The sequence below is a fragment of the Epinephelus fuscoguttatus genome, linkage group LG23 (assembly GCF_011397635.1).
Source record: "Epinephelus fuscoguttatus linkage group LG23, E.fuscoguttatus.final_Chr_v1".
NCBI classification, from domain to species: Eukaryota; Metazoa; Chordata; class Actinopteri; order Perciformes; family Serranidae; genus Epinephelus; species Epinephelus fuscoguttatus.
This window is the reverse complement of record NC_064774.1, coordinates 9,869,975-9,896,876: the sequence shown is the minus strand read 5'-3', so window position 1 is coordinate 9,896,876 and position 26,902 is coordinate 9,869,975. Positions and strand designations below refer to the sequence as shown.

The 26,902-nt window shown below is 42.4% G+C and overlaps 1 protein-coding gene across 1 annotated transcript; it reads right to left on the bottom strand.

The window, feature by feature from the left end:
• Positions 1-158: 158 nt before the first annotated feature.
• Positions 159-26,902, bottom strand: acadvl (acyl-CoA dehydrogenase very long chain). The gene is made up of 21 exons (XM_049568077.1): positions 26,798-26,902; positions 26,464-26,549; positions 26,300-26,369; positions 24,177-24,248; positions 22,646-22,718; positions 22,482-22,546; positions 22,256-22,390; positions 21,893-22,037; positions 19,604-19,733; positions 19,331-19,456; positions 19,039-19,237; positions 16,121-16,225; positions 15,694-15,780; positions 15,346-15,408; positions 12,445-12,546; positions 7,731-7,828; positions 5,110-5,182; positions 4,931-5,003; positions 4,663-4,735; positions 4,365-4,440; positions 159-2,570 (listed from the first exon to the last, which is right to left on the bottom strand). Exons 2-21 carry the CDS (start codon positions 26,532-26,534, stop codon positions 2,433-2,435), a joined length of 1,974 nt encoding a protein of 657 aa, XP_049424034.1. The 5' UTR covers positions 26,535-26,549; positions 26,798-26,902; the 3' UTR covers positions 159-2,432.

Genomic DNA, 26,902 nt, shown 5'->3' with positions numbered 1-26,902 from the left:
AGATCTGTTGTTTCTTTTTCAGGTTACAAAAGCTTGTACAAGAAAAAAACAAAAAAGTTAGTATAGCTTGACCTGTTCGAGGCCACATTCACAGACATGGTGACAAAATATTTAAAGAATCTTGTAATTCTTTGCAAACCAAGACAGATAAATGGATGGACAGATGAATACTTTATTTATTGATCCAAATAAATGTGCTGTTAACCCACAATCTCAAAGTAGATCTGTACAAACTCAGACTCCACCAAAACATTCTTTTTTGGCAACACAAGAAGCATGTGATCCTATCTGGTATTTAACCGGCACAATGCACGCTAAGTGTCCAAACTTAAAAGCAGCATAGTTTGTCACAGTACGAGAATGTGCAGACCTAATTTAAGTTTAATGAAAGCTTTGATACAGCAGATTAAAACACCACCAAGTGCATTTATCGTACAAGAAATTGCTTCTAAAAACCAACCGGTATGCAGTCTTATTTTCTATAATACAGTAAATGATGCCTGCTACCTTAAGTCAAATAAAATAAAACTCCTGCACTTTGGAAGTTAACATGATGGCCCTTAGTGAAGAGTGTTGCTGAGCTGCATCAGTATTTAAAAAAGGAACTTCGAACTGCATCTGTGGACCGGATTCTAAGGCAAAGGATGTTAATGTTTCCGTGATGAGCACCAAGTCAGCTTGACATGCAGAAAGGCATTTATATCATACATAAACACCACACCATTATATACATTTGAACACAATGCAGATAAATCAAAGAAGGAAAAAAAAAACTGTCGTTCAAATACTTTTGTGTATAAATTAAAATCGCTATAAACAGATAAGTTTAAAGCTTCTTCTAGTAACTGGCCTCTTTATCCGAAAGATGCATTATTGTTGTATTTATTTTTTCCCACCAAAAGACAAAAATGACACCGTAACTTTCGACAGATTAAATGAGATCATTCAGTCGGCTACAGTCATGAAGGCTGAGATAGAGTGAAGGCTGCGTTTAAGAGCTCCATGCACACATTGGAGACATTCAGTCATCAGCTGGTTGAGATGCACCTGGTAGTCAGGGCTGAATGATTAGACCAATTTTACACGTTATTAATTCATGCAGACTGAAACTCCAGCTCAAATTCTTGAGGTCTTGAGTCAAAACTAAATAATTGAAGGAAAAACAGGTTCACAAAGACTGAAATCAATTGCAGTACAGCGGAACAATAAGTTTTGTTTGTGAAAATTGTGAATAAATTAAAAAAAATGTTTACTTTAATGGCAAGTTAGCTCAAGTTTTTTCAATTTTGAGCTAGACGTTAGCAAATTTTGTGAGCTAGCTTTGTTCTGTTTGCTTTATTCCAGTCTTTATGCTAGACTAAGATAACCATATCATAGCTTTAGCTTCAAATTTAATAGTTTAAATGTTCAATAAATCAATCTGCTCATCTTGTTAACTCTCCACATTAAAGCAAATATTTACATTTATGGCAAGTTAGTTTTACTCAATTTTGAGCTAAACGTTAGCCAATTTCATTAGCTAGCTTTGTTAGGCTAGACATTTTCCTGTTTCCACTCTTTATGCCAGATTAAGCTAACCATGTCATAGCTTTAGCTTCAACTTTAATTGAGTTATAATGTTCTGCTCATGTAGCTAACTCTCAATGTTACAGCAAATAAACACATTCCCAAACACTTTTGTAGCAAGTTAGCTCCAGTTTTACTCAATTTTGAGCTAAAGATTAGCCAATTTTATTAGCTAGCTTTATTAGGTTAGACGTTTTCCAGTTTCCTCTCTTTATGCCAGGTTAGGCTAACCATGTCATAGCTTCAGCTTCAACTTTGAGTTACGTTCTTTTTATCTAGCTAACTCTCAATGTTACAGCAAATAAACACATTCCCAAAACACTTTTATAGCAAGTTATCTCAAGTTTTAATCAATTTTGAGCTTAATTTAGGTTAGCCTATTTCTACTTACCAGCCTTCATGTCAAGCTAAGCTAATCATATCATAGCGTTAGCTTCAGATTTAATTGAGTTATAACGTTCTGCTCATGAAGCTAACTCTCGACGTTACAGCAAATAAACACATTCACAAACAATTTTGTGGCAAGTTAGCTCAAGTTTGCTAGCTTTGTTAGACTTGCCATTCTTAAGTTACCAGTCTTCATGCTAGGCTAAGCTAACCATGATATCGCTTTAGCTTCAGTTTTCTTCACTTCTCTGTGTAGAAGCCATGAATCATTCAGCCCAAAGTTGTAGGTGCATCTCACTCCATGAAAGCTTAAATACACAAAGCAGATATAAGCGTACCAATGTGTGATGGAGCTAATGCTAACAGAGCTGTTTTAGTCTGAGAGGGGTTGTCATACATGACCCTGGCCACGGATGGAGATGTTGAAGAGTGAGAAAAAAAAAAAAAACAGATATGAAGATATAGGGAGCGTCGTGTGTTTAGAAACCCAGCGGGTGAGGAGCCACCACTCCTCCGTTCTCCACCACGGCTGCAGAGATAGTCCGCATGTTCTTGAAGAGCTTTCTGGACTCGCTGGAGCGCAGAGTCTTGATGTCACTCATGATCCTCTCGTAGGCCTGGGGAGTGAAGAGAGCGTTAACTCAAGGTTGATCAAGGGCAGTGAGACTTGAGACGAACACGACAGTGTGGAATAACATCACACCAGACAAAAGGTAAAGCTAGACAACTTGTTACTAGCGTGAGTAGTAATCTGAACTAATATGGTAGGCATTTCTGAAGACCTTTACACACTCGGAGTTTGTTGAATTAACTACATGAAAATGCAAAATAATTGCCTGCAAATATTTTGCAATAAAAGTATTTATAGTGGCAGTGATGCAAATATGCAGAAGTTGCAACACACAGTTTTAGGTTCTTCTGGGGATGCTAGTGAATAAAGCCGCAAAAATGATCAAGTAGTTGTCCACTATTACATTAATAAAAATTACTTTGATAATTGATTAGTCTTTACTGCTATATGACAGTGACATGGCACGGACAAAACAAGACACTCGAGATCGTCATCTTGGACATAATTTCCACTATTTTCTGACATTTTATAGACCGAACAACTAGTCGATTAATTAAGGAAATATTCGACAATGAAAATACTCATAGTTGCTGCCCTACTAGCGAGTCATCTGGGGAGGCAGAGGTGCAACTAACGGGACCCTGTTGATCCATCCAGAGCAGCGTCTGGGAGTCAGTCTGAGGTCATTTGCAAACGTGACTTGTTTCTTTGTACCTTGGTCTTTCGTCCACATGCAAACTGAGTTTTAGGTCATTGAAAATGAACCTTTTGTAAAAAATCTATCAAGATATTCCGAACCCCTGTTTTCAACTTTGACATTTTTGACCAGGAAAAACAGTTTTTGGTCTTGTCACGTGTGAGTGAGCATCGTTGTCTTGGTCCTGAAGCATCATGAAATGAGGTGACATTTCGTGCAATGGCAGACATAGCCAAAATAGTCCTGGCTCTAGCATTGCCAACAGGACTTTTTGCATGTTAACACGTCATTCTTCCTTTACATTGAGGAACAGAATGCCTTCAGGTAATAGCCTTCTGATTGGCTGATATCTTCTTCTTCTTTGCATGGCTCTAGGGTTACAGATATATCACTCCCTGTTGGTTTTCCATGCTCCTGAAAGAACTTTGTGTTTTTTTCGTTTTCATTTGGACTAAGTTTATTTTTTAACTTTTTAGTGTTCGTTTGAAACGATAGTGTTAGCATGAAAGGGGGACATAGAAAGAGGATGACATGCAGGCGAGGACCGTAAGTTGGAATCAAACATGTGGCCGGCCGCGGCAAGGACGTAGCCTTTATACGTGGCACGCCTGCTCTACCAGGTGAGCTACTCGGCGCGCCTGATACCAAAGGAAAATACTCATGTACCTGTGGGATAGGTGTCAATCCCACGAGAAAAAAAGGCCTTTAAAAAGAATGGTTCAACATTTTGGGGAGCACTCTAACTTGCTTTCTTGCAATGAGTTCAATGAGAACATTGACACCGCTCCCCACGAGCTAACTCAGCACGAAGACTGGAAACAGGTTGAACAGCTGGCTTTGTTCCGTCTAAACTGGGTCATCTTATTTTTCTTAGTACTGTCACTTGAAGTTGTGCAATACAACTCCCCCACCAAGACAAGAGCAGCACAGTTCAGTGACAAAATAAGTGTGTGTCTGGCAGTTTTATCTCCATTATTATCAGTTTCCCTCTGTGTAAATATAATGATGTAAAGTATTAGACTTAATAATGGTACCAAACATCAAGCAGCTGGAACCCCTTCAAACAGAATAAGCCATGTAGCTTTACACTTTTTCCTTTTACATTTACAATACCAAAGTCAATTTATCTGACTTGGGTCTTACCTCGGCACACCAGGTCTCACACAGCATCTTCTCGTGCTGAGCTGAGGTGCTGCCCTGACTCAGAGAGCGTGATGCTCTGCACAGAGAGAGAGAGAGAGAGAGAGAGAGAGAGAGAGAGAGAGAGAAAAGAAACGACACAAAAAATGTCACTTTAGTCTGCGTAGGAGTTTGTAGGTGGAATAAAAGTAGACCATAGAAACAGTGAGTGGGAGGACAGATGGAGAGAGAAAGAGAGTGGTTGGTATTTTAAAAAAAGAAAAGACAGAGGGTTTATTCTCTTGTATGAACGCCTGTGTACCTGGACAGGACCACCACCATGGCGTAGAGGTCAATTGCAGTGTCAGCGACCCTCTTCAGGACAAATTGTTCATCTGCAACAGAAACACTTGACATTAGATTTTGGAGCATTCCCAACTTCTGAAATGACTACCCTCCCGTCGAAATGCCATACCTGTACCAGCTGGGGATTTTATTCAACAGATTTTTCGAACACCCACAGGATTTCCTCTGACCTTCACACACACACACACACACACACACACACACACACACACACACACACTCACCAATAATCTTCTTGCCGTGTTTGATCAGCAGCTCCTCAATGACCGCTCCGAACTGTTCAATCGCTTTGGTTGTCTACAAGTGAGAGGAGACACATGGCGGTCAGAGAGAAACAAAATCCCAGATCATATCATTATCAGAAAGATCTCAGTCCAAACTACTATGTAAAGGTTTAACGCACCAGTTCTCCGCTGTGTGCCAGCTCAGGATGCACAGTTCCCTGCAGCGTCAGACCTGTGCTCAAACCTGCCTTCCTACAAACACAACAGAAGAAGAAGGTGTTACAGAAAGTGGTGTGTCTTTACTTCCTCCGACATGTTTAATATATCTGCCGTGTGGTGCAGTGTGTCTACACTGGATCAGTTCTGCCACCTTACTGCTGTGCAGAGGCATTTAAGGTGCAAACACTTTCAGTATAGCACCTTTAGAAATGTACGTAACCTTTAAGGACATGTGTGTAAACCATAGATCTGTTGTATGTTTCCACCACAGAGAGTATTCTTATCATGTTGCGGGGGTTGTTTCCAGATGGTAGCAGCCACGTCACTGCCTCATCCAGCTTTATTTCCTCTCCACTGATGATGTCTGAACCTTACTGATCGTCCAAGTAACAGGTGTGCAACATTTTCAGAACACAAAAGGACAGACTGGTGTGTCATAGAGCAGAGCAGGGGTGTAGTCCCGCTGCCACTTTTTTACCTTCAAGAAAGGAAATAGAATATTTGCCATTCGCATGTTAAGGTTAAAACTAATACTTTTTTTTAACACTCACCACAACACATTTAAGGTGTGTTGAGTGATTCACGACATCAACTCATGTAGCTGGCGGTGTTAGCCTTTGGGCGACACACGCAGAACGTTTACATGCACAGTTAGGTCGAGCTACAGTTACAGCTCGACTAGGCCATTTAATTGGACGAATCGATTGATTGACCAAAGTATGCCCGACTCCGCTACGATAGGTGGTGATACGCCTCCTTTCAGCTTGTTAGCATCAGACCTTTTTCCGGTTGGCCTGTTACGTCACAGACGAAACAATCGACAGACAAGTTAACTACGGTTAGCTAGCAGCAAACTGGTACCATGGTGGACAACTTTACAGCTCTGTACATTTCGTGTTGGCTTTGCTTTTTCCTTCTCTTCTTCAGTTACGCATTTAATGCTATTCGACTTCAAAGTCAAAGCCTGGGGTGGAAACTTTGGCCAGTTTGGGTACGATTGACTGTATACACGGCGGAGTAATTCGATTCCCAATCGCATTATCTGGGTGTGTTAGTCTGACTTAAATTCGATTTGGCACAATTTCAGTCAGACTTACGTGTGTACATGTATTTTAAAAGTCAGATTTTAGCCAGACTAACACAATAAATCTATTTTCTCTAATGTTATGTAAACATACTGAGTGCATTTAAGTATTTTTCCTCAGTCTATAGCTGCTAACTGTTAGCTAGTAAAGATAAAAAGGCAGCAAACATCCTTTCATTTTATAGCTATAGTTGACTAACGTATGCAAACTTGCCACCATGGGAACAGTGGTTACAGTCCAGTCAATTCTCTACTGACCAATCAATAGACTGCAGTGTTTGTAGCTCCACTTTATAGGATCAGATCAGTGTGCTAGGTACCTCAACAGAGAGGTGACGAAATGATGTGACAGAATGGAACAGATCTATTGGTACCATTCACAACTTTTAACAACGGAAAAAACAAAAATAACCGTGTAACAAACTGAACCGGACTGCTTGGTGAGGTGAGGCTTTAGACAGTGCTAACAAACCAACACATTACTGTGCACTGTTGCAGATACACACATAAAGTGCAGGTGTAAGCTTGTCACTAGGGCTGCGACCAATGATTATTTTCATTGTCGACTAATCCGTTGATTATTTCTTCAATTAGTCGACTAATCATTTTATCGAAAAATGTCGGTCTGTCTCTCCCAAACCCAAAAACTATGTCATCTAATGTCTTGTTTTGTACTCGAGCCAAAGGGTTTCAGTTCACCGTCATGGGAAGAGTGTGTAAAGCTGCTGATATCTGAGCGTAAGAAGCTGCAATAAGAGTATTTTGGGGTACTTTACAGTACTTTTCTATGACTCAAACTGATAAGTCAACTACTAAAATAGTCACCGGTTATTTTAATAGTCGATTAGTCCTCAATTAGTCAACTAATTGTTGCAGCCCTACTTGTCACACCACATTAGAGCTGTTCTCTCTTCAAACTAAAATTAAAAGACCCTATAAGTACATGTTTCTGCAAGAAAATAATCCTATTTTATGAGTTTCAAATGACCCACTGACAGTTTTGAGAATATTCCAGCCAATCTAGTGTCAGGGGTTCAGAAGTGTTAGATGACGAAGGTGATATGGAAACATAAGGACACGTTAGCTGCATTACAGAGACGATGAGATGAGCCTCGAGAGGCCGTCTGAAGGTAACGACTTAACTGTTGAAAGGTTTCAATTTAAAGTGAAGAGAGCAGGAAATTGTGATTGTGCGGCAGCTCTGTGTGCGTGTGTTTGCAACACTCCACAGCAGGGGATCTATGTTCACTTCACAGTTCTTTAAATGAAGAAACAGATATGAAATACATCTGTTAATTTGACTCAGTGAAGATAACCACTAAGGAGACAATGATACAGTCGTTTCTGCTCAGATGCAACTCTTAAAACAACAAAGTGCATCATGTGCTGTGAACTGCGGGGGGAGTCCCCATCTCCCACCTTCACCTACAGCACTTTAGCACTTCGTGTCCCCCAGACAGGAGACAGAAAGCGTGTGAAGTGTGTGTGAGACACAACCTTTTGGCTCTCTTTGTGATTTCTCCTGCGAGCAGCCCAGCGTTGCCGATAGGGTTCTTCAAGGCCTTCTGTAAGCTCTTCAGCTGGTTACCAGCGTTCTGGAGGGGAAGCAGAGAGGGACATGCGTGACTATTGCTAACAGCACCACAATAACAAAATTCCACTGTGTTATTTCCACGGTTGAGGAAAGCTGAATCAATAATCGTGAACATGAGCTACTCCAGCCACAGGGTCCAGATTTCTCCGCAGTCATTAGTTCAAGGTCCACACAGTTTATTATATTCAGAGTCATACTCGTGTTTGGCCATGTCGCTGAGCTAGTTTTCTGTCTCTGTCACGTAGCCGTCCGTTAGTCACTCACTCTACAGTAGCTGTACTTAAAAATAAAGTGTGTTTTCTACAAACTTGACACGTGTGAGTCACTTGCAGTTCATTCAGAATGGAGCCACCAGCTGGGAACCACTGATCTAGCACATCTTTCACCACTCACTGTCTGTGAAGTAGGTCCTGACTTTACCCTGTGACATCACAAGTTTGAGTTTTAGCACTCTAGATTCTGAATTTGGGAGACAGTTGTTTATATGTACCAATATTTTTGGACCGTCTCAGACGATAGGAAGACTTTATCAATCTGTGTCTTATGAGCGAAGGGATCCTACGCGAGCATCTGCCAGAGTTAGAAGAGTGCTGGTTATTTCACATGACAGATCTCCGTATTCCTTTGCTTCTCTGTGCTCTTATCAGGGGTTTGATGTGCGTGAGACGGCATCAGTCACACATCAGCAAACACTTGTATCAGATCGTGACGACAGCCGGTGGATGTTTGGACACTGCCACATCTGATGAAACCGAAACAGTCCTGACGAACTGATCGATGATTAACTGAGGTTTTGACTGCTTTGCTCTTCTAATTTCCTTGTCTTATCTGATGCCGTAGAAGCAACCTGTTATGCTTGCCCTTTTTTCGTGTCTTATATATAATATCCCTCTGTGCCTGTCACTGTCTAATACAGTTTAAGGTTGTGCACAGAGCCCATTCGTCTGTAGTCACTCTCACACATTTACCCTGATGTGACAAATGTTCAGGAGGTGAGGCTTCACTTGTTCACATGTACTGGACATCTCCAAGCTGTAAAAAATACTGGAAAGATGTTTTCCAATCCTTAACCTTAGGGCCTGTCCCATTTCCACCCCTTAAATCTTCCACTTGGTATTGAGTGCCCTCGTTTGCGAGATAACCCTTGATAAAGGAAGTGAGTAATATTAGGGTAGAGATCTTTTCCCTAAGAAGTGGGACACCACTTCATGCAAATCGGCGTGGCTGACGTACAGGCATAAGCCACGTGTAGTAGCGACGCAATGAAAATGCCGGCTCCAGCGCTTGTGTTGTGGCGTGTGCTATGTTTATTCTTCTCCGTCTGATGAATCAACGGAGAAGAAATGCTGAAAACAGGAGGCGCCTACAACGTCTTCTACTTCTGATCGATTTTGTTCGGGTAAGCTGACTTGTTTAAATATTTTGGCGCTGTGTTCAACCGAGTTGCTGATGAGTTTACGTTAGTCCAACCATCTGTTGTTTGTATATCCTACATTACGATCGTACAGTAACAAATTGTTTTCCAAAACTTGCCGAAGTTGCTGACTTAGTTGTAAGTGTGGGTCAGGGCTCCCTTGGAATCTAGGGCGGATTTTAAGGGCCAGTCCCAATACCCCCCCCTTAACCCTACCCCTTGGCCCTACCCCTACATTTGCGCGTTTCCGCGAGGGGTAGTGGTGTCCCAATTCCTTTTTGCGTGTAGAGGTAGGGGGCATAGCGAGGGGTGGTGGGTATGAAACTAGCCCTTTGGAGCGAGGGATTTCAGATGCTGACTTGCCAGCGGGGGGTAGACGTCGCCATGGCTAGCACCGAGCAAGAGACGGGGGAAAAAGTTCATACGTAGCTAACGTTACCGTCGTCAGGTTGCTTGTTAGCTAGCTAGCTTTCTCGCACTATCTGGCATCTGCCATCTGTCCTGTTCTGCAAAATTGTTGGACTTTTCACATGACGACAACACGCCAGCTAGTATAACTCTGCTGCCTCGTAATGAGTGTCATCTGTCGTTCATCAAACGAAACATGATGAATGCGACAAACACGATCAGTAGGATGAATGAGACTCCACTGTAGATGCCAATTGGAAATGTAGATGACTCACAGCTTCCTGTTTAAAATAATTACGTATGCATGAACGTAACCGACGTGGTGACATAGTGAGTGGTGTCCCAATTCCTAGGGAAAGATTTCAACCCCTACCCCTCCTTGCTTCATTAGTGGACAAGGGAGGGGGGGGGGGGGGGGGAGGACCACTTCCACTACCTTAATTCTGTTTTGGGACACCACTAGCCTAAACGTGAACACGCACAACCAAGTGCAAGTGGGTATTTCTAGGGCAAGTGTGGGTATTGGGACAGGCCCTAAAACTTGAAAGATTCACTACTCAATTCGTAACTCAAATAAAAAAATCCAAAAGGCTTGGGGCCCCTTCCTGAAGCACTTTCAGAGTTGGCAGTTAAACTGAAGATTTTGTGTTTGTTCCTCGTTCTTGGTGCTTTACGTCAGTGAACACTGATGAATCACCCCATCATTCTGAGCCTGCCTTTTACATAGACATCCCTCCTCCTCTCTTTTTATACTGAGCCTGACTTTCAGCTCATCCTTTTTTTTCCCCACTATTGAGGAGATGGGGGACCGTCCTACTGACGATATTCCGGCTGCTATTAGAGATTAGGGTATGGGAAGAATTGTGATTTCAAGCTTTGTTCTCCATCATGGCTATGCTTTAAGTTTAATATCTGCTGTGAACATGCTTTGTGTAATCCTGTAGCTACATGCTAACGTCAGGGAAACATGTAATCTTGGTTGGAGATGTTGTTAATTTCTCCCTGATATTTTGGTGGTTAACTTTTCACTGAGTTGCCGCCATGTTCACATTCATACCACACAAAGTGTCTCGTACTTCAGCGACATTTAAATTCCAAGATGGTTGTTGAAGATGGTGATTAAAGGCTTCAAAGGGCTCTTAATGCACACAGTATTTTCTGGGACAACGTGTTACATACTGAACAATAAACTGTGCTTGTTTTGAGTGTTTTCCTTTTTTTTTTTTTTTTTAAACTAGTCAACAAGTCTTAATTAAAATTTTCGTTAAAGCAACACTTACATTTCTGGAAATTTTACACTTTTCTTTGTTTAGATTAAAATGCTATTAATAAGCTGATGGCACACTAAAATGTCAGTGAATTCCACCGGAGATAAAAACTCATAATTATACCATTCTCATATGGTTCTAAGAAAACTCCGACCGAATGCCATGATTGGCCGAGCGTCCTATCTGTCTTCCCCACGTGGAGCCCTCCGACTGGACTGACGTAACCGCTCGCGTAACATCCCCCCCCAACACAGCATCCAGTTGCTAACGGTTAGCGTACTGAAACCTAATGTTGCCTGAGCCGCATTATTATCTGCCAGTTGTTGCCAGTCACCAGTACTATATCTAACGTTAGCGTTTACGTTATATTATAAAACTCATCAGTCATCACTGACCCTGGATAAGTTTCAAAACCCCGGGGTTGCGTTTGACTGTGCAGGACAGGTAACGTTATATTTAGCTTGCTTCCAATGTAACATATAACGTTATATGACAACACAGCATCCAGTTGCTAATGGCTAGCGTTAGCCTACTGTAGCGTAGCCTCTGAAACATTAACGTTATCTTCCTTGTGCGCTTCCACTTACTAGTAACGTTAATGCCACTATCTAACGTTAGCACTGTAACCTTATTCTAAAACTCATCAGCCATCACTGACTCCGGTTGAGTTTTAAAACTCTGGGGTTGCGTATGACTGTCTTGGTCGTAGCGTTATACTCGCTCTCCTCTTTAGTGTATCTAACGTTACCTTGCCAATGCCTACATCTATTATAGACGTAATGAGGACGTAATGGAGGAGGGGGGAGTAGGCCTTTGGAGGGAGGTGGAGTTGCAGGAGGAGGGGAATGGGACTTTGGAGGGAGGCAGGAGTTGTGGATGTCGCCAGCACCATCCCTACTTTCTCCCATTAATAATCACTAATAAAAACTTTAACATCACAATCTTCACAGCCAGACACGTTACAGCAGGAATACGATCCAAAATCAGGGAGAAATTTACAACATTTGTAACAAAGATTGACGTTTTCCCCACGCTAGCATGTAGCTACATGTAGCAGTGTTTGTGATGTGAACATTTGCAGCAGCATGCTCATATAAAGAAATCTGTCATCGGCTGAAGTTTGTAGCAAAAGTAGAAAACACTGCTGGATACAGAGTATTCAGAAAGGTCTGAAACCTGAGGTTTTGTTAACAGAGATTACTGTTACATACATTCACCTCATTATTTGAAACTTTGGACTCATTTATTGTAAACATTTCACAAGACGAGGAAGAGACTGACAAGGCAACTCAAGGAAACACAGATCTTTGGTTTTAAAATAAGCAGAAGGAAGTTGCTTCTTGATCACTCATTTTTAACCAAACAAGACGCTGCAAAAGGAAGTACTGTTGGAGTTTCAGAAAGCAGAAATCACTTCCTCTCTACAGAAACATCTGTACTTTTCCACACTGACATTATCAGATCACCACAGTTGAGTCAGAGATAATAATAATAAAAAAACAAAATACAACTGAGGTTTCACTTTACCTGGAAGCCATTGAGTGCCACAAAGAGCCTCAGGATGTCGTTGGTGCCCTCGAAGATTCGGAAGATTCTCAGATCCCTCATCACTCTCTCCAATCCGGTGTCCTGTCAAAAACAAAGAGGAGAGACTGTTTTCTTTTTCAGATAAATGCTACCCAGAATAAAGCTGCAACAATCACATATTACTCATAATTCATTATTAACTGAGTTTAACTTTTCGGAGAATAATCTGCACTGAGATTTGGTAAGTCACATGTTTGTATTCTCATTTTAAGCGACCAACATGATGCAACAGGCTGTAATTTAACATATACTACACATACAAGACATTTTAATCCCCGCTTCTCGCAAAAGTTCAAATTAGGTAGTGAAAATGCCAGCTGCAAAGAGGAACACAGACCGGCTATATTCATTTCTGCGCTTTCAAAATCTGCATGTGTGAGCTACTGGTCATATTTTAGGCTGCACATGATTTCATCTGTCCAGAAGAGCAGAGATGGAAATATCCCAGGCACACTTTTGACTTTACTTCCTCGGTCAAGTGCACTGAGTCAAAATATGCACTGTGAGCAGGACCGGTCCGGCTCTGGCGATCAATGTTTTTCCCCTCTTGCTCATATTCTACGACTGATTTCACAATGAAATTGTAGAAACAAAAAAGGGTGTGGACAAAATTACTCAAATATCTGCGTATGTATGAGGTAGGTATATTTTTGAAACGCAATGTTGAAATTCTAAATAAAAATAAAATTACATTAAGGTGTACTTTTGTTATTTTCTCCATCCCATGTCGGTGCTTAAGTACAATTTGCACCAAAGTTTCCACCTCTGCAGTTTGTGCTTTTAAGTGTTGTTCCATGACTGAGCAAACGTTCCACTGAGAGCCTGGCACAGCGGCACATCTGTTAGAGAGGGGGCCTGCTGCATAGTCTTGTTTTTGTTTCGTTTATGTGTGTGCATTGTTGTTTACACACCTTCACTACGCCCCCTTGTCTTCAGCTGGCTCTAACCGGTCTATTCTTGTGAACACCTTGGTTGACTTTTTTTTTTTTTCTCTGAAGAGAGCGTCAATGTGGTATCTGCGTTTTCTGAGCATGTGCTCCAACATGTAGCGTCTATATGACTCAAGACCACAACATGTACCTGACTTGCAATATAACTACACAAGTAAAAGTACAGCAGTTGTTGGAGATAATAGTGCTGCTACTGCTGACTGATTATCTTGTCAGTGAAAAAAGTGATAAAAAAAAATGCTGACTAATGTAGAAATAGTCTGATGAAGAAGTATGTCACTGTTGGAAGGATGTTCTTTTTATGAAACTGGACTGTCTATACTGTACAAAGACAAAAAATGCTTTTAAAATTGGTGCTATGTGACCAGAGAAAATAGAGGAAAAGAGCTGTGGCTGTCGCTTTTGCTCAAGAAGGAGAAAACCTACAACTGCTAGGATGCACTGTGCCACACTGGACCAATAAAGGCTCCTGCTGGTGGATGATGTAATGTGATATTGGCTGTTTTGACATTGGAAACAAGATGGAGGCCGGCTGGTCACAAACTTTACGTATTACAGTTAAACAGTGAGCTAGAATATGACTCTGAAAACAACTGAGGCGAGCACGTGTTGTTGTAACATATAGGTTCTGCAATTATTTAAGTTTGCACAACTGTTTTTATGTATTTTGAAAAGTGTATGGTACTGGTAGGGCTTATTGTCAACCAAACGTTTCGACCTGAAAGGTCATTAGTCGGCAAGATTTCATTGGTCGCTTAGTCACAGAAACAAAAGTGAATCTCTAATAGGAGCTGCGCCTTGTCAAATTAAATCAAAACCTATATGACTGGACCATGTGGGGATTTAATTTGAAAGGACAGACACAGGAAGTGTCCACGCTCAGCAGTCAGACAGGAGTCAGGTTCATTTCCAGGGCTGGTACCTGCGGTTATTCCACAGGCTAGTTAATAACATGTCGGGCAGGAAATCCAAAGTGTGGGATCATTTTGAGAAGGTGAAGGACGAACCCAAGGTGATATGTAAACTCATCTTCATTGGTCGACTACAAACATGACGTATCATCTGAAACATGGAAGTAGCTACATGCCCATTAGCCCACAGCGTCATTAACAGGCGGCTCGCTCAGTGTGTGACGTGCACTTGTAGATAAAATATAGGCCTATATTAATGAAGGTTCATTAGTACGGTTTTGAGAACACACCATGAGAAGGACATCGAGTTGGTATTGGACTGCACAAGGTGTAATTTTGGAAGGACTTGGCCTGTCGTTTGTTCCTTTTTTTGTATTTTCAATAAACCTCACTAAACTTTTTCCCCGCCTCATGTGAGTATTGAGGATCTCCAGAAAAGGAACAGAAGCACGAGTCAAAACCGAGAAACCTCACAAACAAAGTGGCCTAGGAACTTTGGCATGTTGAAACAGCCACTATATTTAGTTTATATTTGATCAGCACTGCTTAGTTTTACTGTTTGATCTGGGGTTTTTTAGCCATTTTTATAATGCAAAAAACAGCCTGGCGCCCACGTCTCGGTCACAAATTCTCGTATTACAGCTAAACAGTGCACTAAAATATGTTTCTGAAGACAATTTAAGTGAGAAATAGAGTTTGGTCATCCAGCTGGGCGATGAACAGTGAGATAAAACGGAGGTAACTTTATCTTAGTTTATTTACACATACTACCCACATTGTTATGACACAGAGCAGGTTGAATATCGGCAACGTATCCTTTTAAGGGAGAATATTTGTGAGTTGTCCTATACTCAAGTGACGCAAGCCAAAAAATTCAGTTTGTGTGTGGTGTGATCACAGCTAAAAAACTGCTACAACCGAGTGCAGCTTCCCGGTGGTCTCAGGGTTTGTGTGACACAGGATGTGGACTGAGCGCTCACCTTCATGAAACCCATGCCGCCCATAACCTGGATACACTCGTCAGTCACACTCCACGCCGCCTCCTGTCACAATAAAAACAAACAACACACAGATGCTCGTGAGCTTTCGCTGTGACAGTTACACGATTACATTTCATCTCAACTCAGCAAACGCGCCGAGAGATGTCTACTTCCTCTATGTACCACCCCGAGTCTCCGGTCTTCCGCAGAAAGAGGAACATGGAAAATATTTTGAAAGAGGTGTTGTGTTCCATAGAGCTTTAATGTGTGTAAGAAATAGATTATTACCACAGAGACAAACAACAAAATCAGAAACAACTGCATGTTAAATGAATTTAAAAATCTTACAGAGGCGAAGATCTTGCTGATGGCTGCTTCTATCTGGAATTCAGACGCTCCACTGTCCATGTTGCCGCTGATCATGTAGGCCATTGACTGCAAAAACACGCAGACGTAATAGAGTCAGCATGAGTTTATCGCAGTGTGTTCATTTAGAGTTTTCAGCGACAGCACACGACGATGGAAAGGGCGACAGTGGTTTAATTTGCTGGGACTTTCTGCTCAAAACATCTTTGCTTGGAAAGTTAACAGGGGTTTTACAGGCGGGGAATCAACCTGAAAATCTACTCCTTCATCACAGGCTTTAAGCAACATGTAATCCAGACAATAAACAAGTGTTGATAATGCTGTCGCACAGAGACAATGAAGGGCTGATATTGTACAATAATGGCAGCATTTGAGAATCAGGATTAAATTCACGGTTTAGTTTTCCGACCTCGGTGACATATTGTAGCATGGTCATGCGGGCAATCTTCTCCTGGATAGTTCCATAGTTGTGGATCTTGTTCCCAAACTGGGTTCTGTTGGCTGCATGATCCACCTGTTGGAGAGAGGAAAATGGCGGTCACTGTCACACCTTCGCTCATAGGCACATGCTGTAAATTCTCAACAGAGGAATGGGCAACTAATCCTCTGCACTTCCTCGTACTTCGAGACTGGAACTGAAATTCTAGCAGCCTATTTTGGGGTCCCTGTTGAAATGTTGTTGCTGTCTAGCTCATGTGCACAAAGAGGAAGTCTGGTTAAGGTTGCCAGCGAGCACACAAGTATCAGTCTTGTGGTGAGCTGCAAAGCTGTTGGTACCAAGGAAACAGCTCAGCGTGACCACACCGTCGCTCTGGTTGCAAAGACAAAGCCGCATGTTGTGAAAAAAATGAAACAGAGGTGAAAGCACCTTCAGTACCAAAAACATGCTGTGTGTTTCGAAGCAAGGCATTACTCTTAAAGCACGTTAACACACAGATCGTGTCTCCTGCGCACGTGCTTCTCCCACTAACCTAATGAAACAATCACTCATTCAATGGCACTGCACTAAAGCACAGATGGAAAATGTAAATATCACTTTCTTCCAGTTTCTAGCATGTGTTTTATATTTCATTTAGATGGAAATCCCCCCAGTCTACTGCGCGGCTGTACAAATTCATACAAGCCATTACAAGCTATCTAATTTAAGAATTGTGAGGCTATACATCGTACATTTCCTGTGAGTGGAGCAGCATCGAACAAGGCAACTGAGTTTGTGGTGTTAAATGTGCATGCTGTCGTGAGGTTACACATTTTTAGTGCTGAAACATTGAAGCCAATTTACCCCTTCGTTGAGAGAAGAGAAAAAAGACGAGACAAAAAGAGACATATTTGGAGGTTGCAGCTTCTCAGTTGTAAGAATTTGCTGCTTTTCTATGTTTAACATGATTGTGAATTGAGTATTTTTAAGTTTCATGCTGCTGGTTGAAGACAAAAGATAAGCTGTTACCTACAGCTAAGGGGAAATGTTAATGAGCGATTTGCACCATGTTTCATTTTATGACTGAAAGGGAAATTTCAGTATTTTTCAACCTGGATCCTGTTTCCTCATGTCTTGGGTCTAAGTGACTAATGGGAGAAACAGTTTTAGAAATTGGTCTTGTATTGTTCACTTCGACTAATCAACTATTAAAATAATCAGTGACTATTTTAGTAGCTGACTAATAGGTTTCAGTCATTTTTTCATAGAAAAGTACTATAAAGTACCCCAAAATACTCTTAGTGCAGCTTGTTACGTTCAGATACTGGCAGCTTTACACACTCTCCCATGACGGTGAACTAAAACCCTTTGGTTTTCGATAAAATGATGAGTCAACTATTTGAAGAAATAATTGTCAGATTAGTCATCAATAAAAATAATCATTACTTGCAGCCCTATTGTTCACACTGTCAATGTACGTCCACTAAAACTGCTTCTTTTCGGCACCAACAGGCGCAGATTGTTTCTCTAAAGCCCCGTGTCCACCAAGCACTTTCGGTATGGTACCTTTGGAACCAAAATAACCCTTCAGACATGGTACCTACACCTTAGCGTTTCCACCACAAACAGTACTCTTAAATTATGGAAGTCTGCACCTCGTTTATCGTCCACAGAACAAGGCTGCACACCGACATTTTCAGAACAAAATAAAACAGGCTGCAGTGAGAGTCTCTCTCCATGGGATATTTAGAAATAGCAGGTTTGTGCATTTAGTCCTTCTCAGGCAAGCTCAGGGGTTTAGTGTTGCTGTAGCCCACAGGAACGACACTTTTTTCCCTCTGAGTGAGGATTAGAATATATGCAGCTCACATAATCTAGTTGAAATTAATATATATTTTTAAACGCTTGATCCACTCATTGCTAAAAGTGTCTGTCATATAAACTCTCCACGTGTGGTTACATGAGCCTCAAAACCAGACACAGCTCAGCCCTGAGCAGAGCGACCGTCCTCTACTGACCAATCAGACTGCAGTGTTCACAGCTCCACCTTTTAGTACCAGATCTGTGTGCTAGGTAGCCCAACAGAGGGGGGACCAAACATGGGGACGGTAAGGAACGGTTCCATTGATACCATCCACAACTTTTCACAGTGGGAGATGGGAAAAAAGCGTACTGAACTGAACTGTACTGTACTGCACAGTGGAAACAACGCTCAAGTGTCTGACAACATTAAGGGTCACTATAGCAATGTCCTTGCACCACTAATCATATATAAATTAACTTTATGTACCGACTGTTTTCCAAGTTTGCATTTCAGTTGGTCACTTTTTTTCACATATTTTTAAACAGTCACAAGTGTTAAAATCTTTAAAATGCCACAGCGATCATGGCACTAACGTCACATGTCTGCAGTGTTCAAAATAAAAACTAATGGTGGCTTATTTTTCTGATGATGCAACGTCTGTTCCTGCTGTGTCGCACATTCAACTACTGCTTGTTTAGCAGCATCGGTTGAATACGAAGAGGTGAGAATTAGTTAATGTACAGTTAAATAATCAGTCTTGAACATCTCTGAGCAAAACAACAGAAGCAGCCAGAGCACGTTTGAATCTTCAGCGCTTGTAACCTCAGCAGGAAGTTGCAGAGCAGACACAGGCCATAGTGAACTACAACGAGGGGAAATTCCCACAAACCCACGATGTAGGAAACACACGACTGAAGTAGGGGGGTGTAACACAGACAAGACAGGTGAAGAGCTCTGCAGCAGATGGGAAACACAACACATACAGAGCCATAAAGCTGTAAGTGGAACCTACAGTGTCTAAATGATGAGAGAAGCTCATTCTCTGCTGTCACACTTCATGACCACTTCCCTTCTCAACTATGTTTATGGTGCTATAGATACTCACAGCTTTGGTGATGACTCCCTTCATAGTGCCGGAGAGAGCGGCTGCCATGCCGAAGCGTCCGTTATTCAGAATGTTCATGGCCACCTTGAAACCTCCGCCCAGCTCGCCAAGCAAGCAGTCGGCTGGCACGCGAACGTTGTCGAAGTAGACCTCAGCTGTGTTGGACGCCTTGATGCCCATCTTCTTCTCAGGAGGCCCACTGTGATTAAGAAGCAAAGACATGTCATGAGATAACAACGCAGGCTGCATCATGACCTTTATAGATGAACAGTCAATAACGTGGTGCGCTCACTGTGTCACTCCTCCGAAGCTCCTCTCCACGATGAAGGCTGAGATCTTGTCCTTCATCTCCCCAGTCTTGGGGTCCTTCATGGGGGTTTTGGCGAACACTGTGAAGATCTCAGCCAGACCGCCATTGCTGACAAAAACAAAAAGAGCATCAGATTAATTAAAGACACAACTTCCAGCCATCACACTGTACTAATGGACACACTGCACAACGCTGCCACCTTGTGGTGAAACAATGAAATAACTCTGATTATGTATACTGCTGCTGCGTCCTCACCTGATCCAGATCTTGCTTCCATTGAGGGTGAAGTACTGTCCGCAGGGGGACTGGACAGCTACGGTTTTGATTGAGGCGGCATCAGAGCCACTGGCTGGTTCAGTCAAACAGAAGGCGGCTATATTCTCACCTAGAGGGACAAATGTGCACAGTGTCAAACACATACACACACAACGGAAACGATTTAGCAGCTCCACATTCTTCCCTCATTAGATTAGCTCCTTCTGAATACGATGGAGAATGCGTTAACTAAATAAATATGAGACAAAAGATGCAGGCGTACATTAAAGGATGTCTGTAATAAGATCATGTCTCCCCCTCGCTTTGACAGGCGGCTCTTCACTCAACTACAACACTTGCGATGTCTGGTAGTGATGTAAGATTCAAGAACAAATAGTTCTCTTTGAACAACTTTTAAGGAGGAACACGTTAACTCGATTCACAAGCGGAAGTGAGCCCAAAATTTTTTGTGAGAGCCAGATAAACTTCCGAGGGACACTGCTCCAGACTCTCGTTCAGCGTGACTTTCATTCAGACCCCTACTGCGCCAAACAATCAGTTGTTTATGAGCACACGTTAGGGCCGGGTACTAAATTCTGTACTTGTAAGGGTGCAGAACGACTGAGCACGTATTCCTGTTCTGTCAAATGATGCCAAATTCGGTACCTAAGAGCACACCTGGGTGTAAATGGCGAGTTCGGAAAGGAGGCTAAAGCACAGTGAAGTGTCCCAAAGCCAGTCACAGAATTCCTTGGACGGCTTCTCAGCTTCAGGGCGCCTTGTGTTGCTTCCAACTCCTGTCTGAACCCAGCATTCTCACCCAGGTGTGCTCTTCGGTACTTTTTTGCAGTAGAGACAACAGGCCTCAGCAGATTTGCCAGGTTTAGAAAGGAGGCAGGTGCAGCAAGGTGCCTGAAGTCTATCAACTCTGCGGCGATAGTTTCAGTCTATCTGGTCTATTTTCTTTATATTTTACTTTAAAAACAGCCAATTTCACTGCTGTTTGTGACTGTGTTTTTTAAAATGACCTACTTAACATATTTGTCAGTTGTGTCTAAACAGAGAGCGAGAGAGACGACCAGACGCGTGCGCACATACACACCCCGAGTCATTCACAAGCACATACACTGGCTACGGTTACATGATGGCTCACTGGCTCATTCAGACTGAAATAAATCTGAATGAAATCATTCGGAATTAAAGTGTTTCCAGGTAGTTTACATGAGAAATATTCATTCCGAATGAGGGTTTACACGGGAGATCAGTTTAATCGCCTTTATTTTGGTCTGCGCAAGGTTTGGGGCAGGGAAGGTTTCTGATTGGATGGGGGCGGGGCGGATGTTACGTGTTTATGTTTACCATAAGAAAACACTGTAGTCCTCGCTCCGGATAACAAGATGCTTGACGACGCCGTTCTTAGTGCCTTTTTCGGGCTTGTTTTGCTTATATTCTTGAAGCAGCAGTACGACAACAACCTTGTTCTGCTAATGATTCGTCTGTTGAGCAGGAGAAGGGAGGCAGAAGGTCGAAGAAAGGAGATAGAAGACCGTGCTGTGGCGTATGGAGACCGGTGAGTGCAAGGAGTCCGACTGCTCTATCTCAGCCCGCTGCTATGCGCCCTATATACGTCATCGCGCCAGATGTGCAAGGAAACGAGCATGTGCAGAAAGAACGGAATGAACTTAGTTAGGAATGAGTGTATACATGCACACAAAATTCTTTCATTCGGAATGACAAACGGAATAAACCACCCCCTTTAATCGGATTTAATTTTCAATCGGAATTTACATGACCACTTTTAATCGGAATGGCCTTTCATTCCGATTAAAAGTGGAATTAAACTGTCCATGTTAATGTACTGACTGAGCCGAAGAACAAGTCAAAGCGACTGCTCAACGAAAAGGCTCTTGTTCAGCAAGCTTCTCTGGTAGTAGAAAGCACATCCAACGAAGCATGTGAACAGAGCGTGAGCAGGTAGTGCAAGCCAAAGGATTCTGTATAGAGCACGGTTGGGGTTGTAGGTGAACCAAAGTCGTTCATGAGTCGGTTCACCAGTGGCTACTGACAAACTGGGTAACTGAAAAGGTCCAATCTTCTCATCACTAATGTCGTACAAACCACTTGTTTTCCAGAATAACCCAGCCCTGACTGACACATTCTTAGTTTTGGTCTTTTCATGGAATTTGCAGACATTAATAAAAATTGTGAAGACTTATCTATAATGAGTTTCCTTTTGTATACAAAGCTACAATTAAAATCTGAAGGTGCTTGTAAATCAAGTCTTTTTACCTGTGGCGAGCTTCGGCAGGTACTTCTCCTTCTGGGCTGGATTCCCAAAGAGCAGGATGCCCTTGAAGCCGATGGACTGGTGGGCACCCAGAGTGATTCCAACACCGAGGTCGTGACTGCCAACAATCTCAACCAGCCGGGCATACTGTTAGATAGAGGTTAGCACCGTCATTGCACTGGCGTGTTTGCATCACAATCTGACACAGTTAAAGGGCATGTTTGGTATTTCTTAACCAGTTTCAAGGATTGTTGTCTGTATTAGTCACTTAGACACAAAAACATAAGAGAATAGGGTCCAGGTTGAAAACCATCAAACCTACCCTTTCACCACGAGATACATGCACAGTAAACAAGTAGACGTACCTGTGTGTTTGAGAGGCCGAGGCCACCGAGGTCAGCAGGCACCTGCAGACCGAAGGCACCCATCTCCTTCAGGCCCTCCATGGTGTGATCTTCTACCTTCTCCAACACATCGTTCTTGGCAGGATCGTTTACCTCCTGTCCATAGGAAAAACATGGAGGGTGAGTGGGAAAGTTGTGCGCGTGACGTCAAATTATCCAAGAGCTCAAAAATGTGCAATGAAGTTACCTCAAAGAATTTGCACACGGGCCCCACAAGCTCTCGAAGAAACTGCTCCTGCTCCTCGTTCATCACTACGGCACACATAGAAGTTATTTACCTACTAAGTTTTTTCTCCTTTGTGAAATGTTGCCAGTGTTTCAAACATGGATTAACAATCTCCTGTGATTTACCTGAGGGGTAGGGGAACACTTGGGCAGTCGCGATCTGCCCCTTGAAAATGTTGACGGCGAATGATTTGGATTCCTGTGGAAGTCAAACACAGGGAAGTTTATGCAAACATAGGAGTATCCAAAAGTTAAAGAGCTGTTTCTACCTGGTGTTAACATGTGTCCTGGGTAATCGGACCACAAGGGGACAACTCTAAGTCTGTCTATCTACACCCAGCATTAGAGAGCGTCTCCACGACTCGATTGGCTACTTGTGATCAGATTGCTCTAAATGTAAATTAGCATTTAGTGTTTATTGAGACGATTTTACAGCTGCTACTGTGTTAGCTTGTGCTAACGGGGCAGACAATGAACTAGCTGTTCTCTAGCAGAACAACGGCTCTGGGGCAGCTGCAACAGATGCTGGAGAGTCAGATGAGCAAGGACATCAGCGGAGTAGGCCGTCCTTCACTGTGGCCCAGGACACACTAGCACACACTAGGGCTGCCCCTAATGGTCGACCAGAAAGGTCACTAGTCTGCAAGATTTCATTGGTCGCTTATTCGCAGAAACAAAAGTGAAACTCTATTAGGAGCTGCGCCTTGTCAAAATAAATCAAAACCTATATGGCTGGACCATGTGGGAATTTAATTTGAAAGGACGCTCAGCAGTCAGACAGGAGTCAGGTTAATTTCCAGGGCTGGTACCTGCGGTTATTCCACAGGCTAGTTAATAACATGTCGGGCAGGAAATCCAAAGTGTGGGATCATTTTGAGAAGGTGAAGGACGAACCCAAGGTGATATGTAAACTCATCTTCATTGGTCGACTACAAACATGACGTATCATCTGAAACATGGAAGTAGCTACATGCCCATTAGCCCACAGCGTCATTAACAGGCGGCTCGCTCAGTGTGTGACGTGCAATTGTAGATAAAATATAGGCCTATATTAATGAAGGTTCATTAGTACGGTTTTGTATTTCTTTGTAATGTAAAGTGAAAACCTACTTGGTGATAAACCTTCTGATTCTGGATGTGGTCTAAGCAACTGGCTCTCAAGACACATTGAGGACACTTTGGTGCGTTCACACCTGTACTTAGAGCCGTCCACCTGTGGGCCGAATCCTCCATGACGCATCTTAATACCAGGTGTAAACAGGGCAAAGACACCCTGTGGAGTTTACCCGTTGACAACAATGCTATGTTAATATTAACTGTAGTTGTGTAACTTCTGTTTGTCCCTGAGGTCTAACAAACGTGTTGAATGCAAACATTTGTAAAGCACTTTATTACCTGCACTGTTTGCATGCATATTAATGAGTTTGCAGACTTCTCCTTTCCTGCCTTTGTTGGTGCATTGCTGCGCCTGCCACTGGATTAATACATTTGAAACTGTGGTGACGTCGTTAATGAGCATGTGCATCCACACCCGTTCATAAAAAGCTGCTCCACAGTGCTACAGGTGGTCAAAACTCCACGGCTTGTTGACTAGGAGAATAACTACATTATCTCGAATATTATAATTACATAATAACAGTAAAAGAGAATAACGTACTGTAGCCACTGCCTTCTTTTCCACTTTTGTGGCGGTGTCACTGCCGACTGCTGCTGGCTTCTCCAGAACCGCCTGAAGAGAAAAAGCAAAAAGAGACTGATGGGAACAAGCTTATAAAATGTTCATTGATTTAGTAAAAAGAGGAGACTGATCACAAACTGTCTCTGGAAGAAACTGAAGCTGGAGGAGAGGAGATGTGATTGTAATACAGAGGAAGTCGGCGTGCTGCTCAGTGTTGTTATTACATTCATTGCCCATAATCCAGTGTTAGGAGCCAAAGTAAACATGAGGGAAAGTTTATCCAGGTCACCAGCTTGGTGTGACGCCAAAAGGACTGAGCTCAAGCTCCAAATGGGTGAGAGGTGATGCCAAGGGCACAACCAGTCAGCTGAGTAACCAAGCAGCAGGAGAACTGTGCATACAGTACATATCTTACAATGGGAGAATGATAGGCTTTATTACACGGCTGCTGTATTGCACTGTGTTTGGTTAGACAGATAATAAACTGGACTGAGCCTGTAATATAACTGTGTTTATGTAAGTACAGTACACCTGAGTGAATGAGTGAGTGGAGCTGGGCAACACAAACAAAATTAAATGTGTGCTCAGGGAAAAAAGCATCTACAACAGAACTGAGTTTGTACCCAGGATGAGAACTGAGAACCAGTTTCAGTTGAGAACTGGCTCCAAATTGTCTGAACTATCAGAATCGTATGGCTCTGAATTTATCAATTTCTTATATCAACACCGGCATGTTTTTCTAACAGTTGCATGACAATGACATTGAACTTGTGTCTCTGCTGCTGAGAGTTTGAAACAAGGAGGAGTCATGGCGGATTCTGGCTTCATTTCACTTTAAAAGATGACAACAGGGCTGCTTGTAATGTCTGTGAAAATATAACTTCAAGTACGAGTGGAAACACCTGCAACTTTTTAACCCAACGTGGGTTTAAATTCCAGGAACAACACGTATTTGACACTCAGCGCACAAGTGCCACTGTTTCCAGACCAAGCAACACGTCTGTTACCAAACGTGAATGTCCTGTTATAATACTGCTGAACACCTCTGTAAAGTGTATAGGAAAGTGTGGCACAGAGGCAGAGCAGGTCATCCACTAATCGAAAGACCAGTGGTAGGATTGTTGGCTCCTCCAGTCTGCATGTGGAAGCATCCTTGAGCGAGATACTGAACCTCGAATTGCTCCCAATGATGCTTCCATCAGTGTGTGAGTGTGTTAAAAACTGAGTAGCAGGTGGCACCTTGTATGGTAGCATCGGCCAGCAGCGTACCATGATAAGGAATCAATACCGAATTAGACCTATACAGCGTTACATACTTCCTACCTTTTTAAATACTTTCCTATTTCTGCTGTTGTAACAAAACAAACATGTAATCTGATTTTTGGTTTATAAATACCATGTTACTGAGCTTCACATAAAAACTATTCTATGATCATGACAGCGTCAGACAAAATGCTGGTGTCAGGAAAGTGGGTCCTCCGAGCAAAAAAATCATATTGCTATTCATATTATTAGCATATTACAGCTGGAGAGCATCTAAACAAGCTAATTGTAAGACAAAGGATGAAATAAGGATTTTTTTGTGTGTGTGTGTGTGTGTGTTTTGTAACGCTGCTCATTACTGATTTACTGTGTGTACTATAGGTGTAGATGCTTTGTGTGGAGTTTATCTCACGTTTCTGTTTTGTGCACTGCTGTCACTGAGCTATAACAAACTTTAGCTTGACTACACTGGGTTATACATATATTTTTTCTGACAATATTATCAGTATAAGTGGCAGTGACAGGCTCAACATGAATGACGCCTCTCCTGCAGCTGCCTGGGCTGAACCCTGGGCTGCACAAGAGCAGTGTCACCCACATAGATGGTGTCACCTTTATAACCGAGTCATGTGACCAGTCAACTTTCACCCACTTCCAGCGGGAGGGGATGGCAGCGTTATGTCAGCCAGCCCCGGAGTCAGGCAAAACAAGGACAATAAACAGACTGCGAGATACCGTCACATCACAACATGCACTAAACAACACTGACAGAGTGACAGTAATATCATATATATATATATATATATATAATTATATATTATAATGTAGGCTAGCATTACCTCTGCAGCTTGGCTTGCGTAGAGACGAGCGTTTTGCACAGCAATCACAGCCCCGGCATGTCGCTGACCTCTGTCGTCCACACAAGAAACAGAAGACGGTTTTACCTTTACATCCACATATGTTTGTCATCTTCACCAAGCTCAATAACAGCTTTAATACCTACCCTGACAGCACCGGAGGAATCCTGAGAATAGAGCCGCACAGAGCGGACTGACCCACTTTACGAAGCAGCATTATTCCTCTTTTGTTCTTAAAGAAAATAAGCGAAATACACCGTGATTAGATAAATGACACACAAATAAATCACCAAACACAGACAGAAACATCGGAGGTTAGCTAACAGCTACGTGACGTTAGCTGCGGCGCGTAGCTAGCTAGCAGCTACGTAACGACGTCAGTGTGTTTTCTAACTTATTTTTGACTAAAAACAGCTAAAAGCGGTTAAAATATTTATATTCCTTCTGATAAAAATCAAAAATATCGATTATATTACACACCGATACAAGTTAAACCAAGACACGTCCTCTGCGTCCGCCCAGTGGCCGTCTATGCCTCCAAATGACCCGTTGGTGTTTAGCCTGAATTCTCCCCTTCGAGACGGG

Bases quoted from the DNA above. Each gene is read 5' to 3' on its own strand.
- acadvl (XM_049568077.1), bottom strand. From the start codon at position 26,534: ATGCTGCTTCGTAAAGTGGGTCAGTCCGCTCTGTGCGGCTCTATTCTC. The intron at 22,038-22,255 runs GTACGTCTACTT...TCTATCTAACAG, and splicing joins TCGGCCTCTCAAACACACAG to TATGCCCGGCTGGTTGAGAT. The intron at 12,547-15,345 runs GTGAGCGCTCAG...TGTTTTTGACAG, and splicing joins GCGGCATGGGTTTCATGAAG to GACACCGGATTGGAGAGAGT.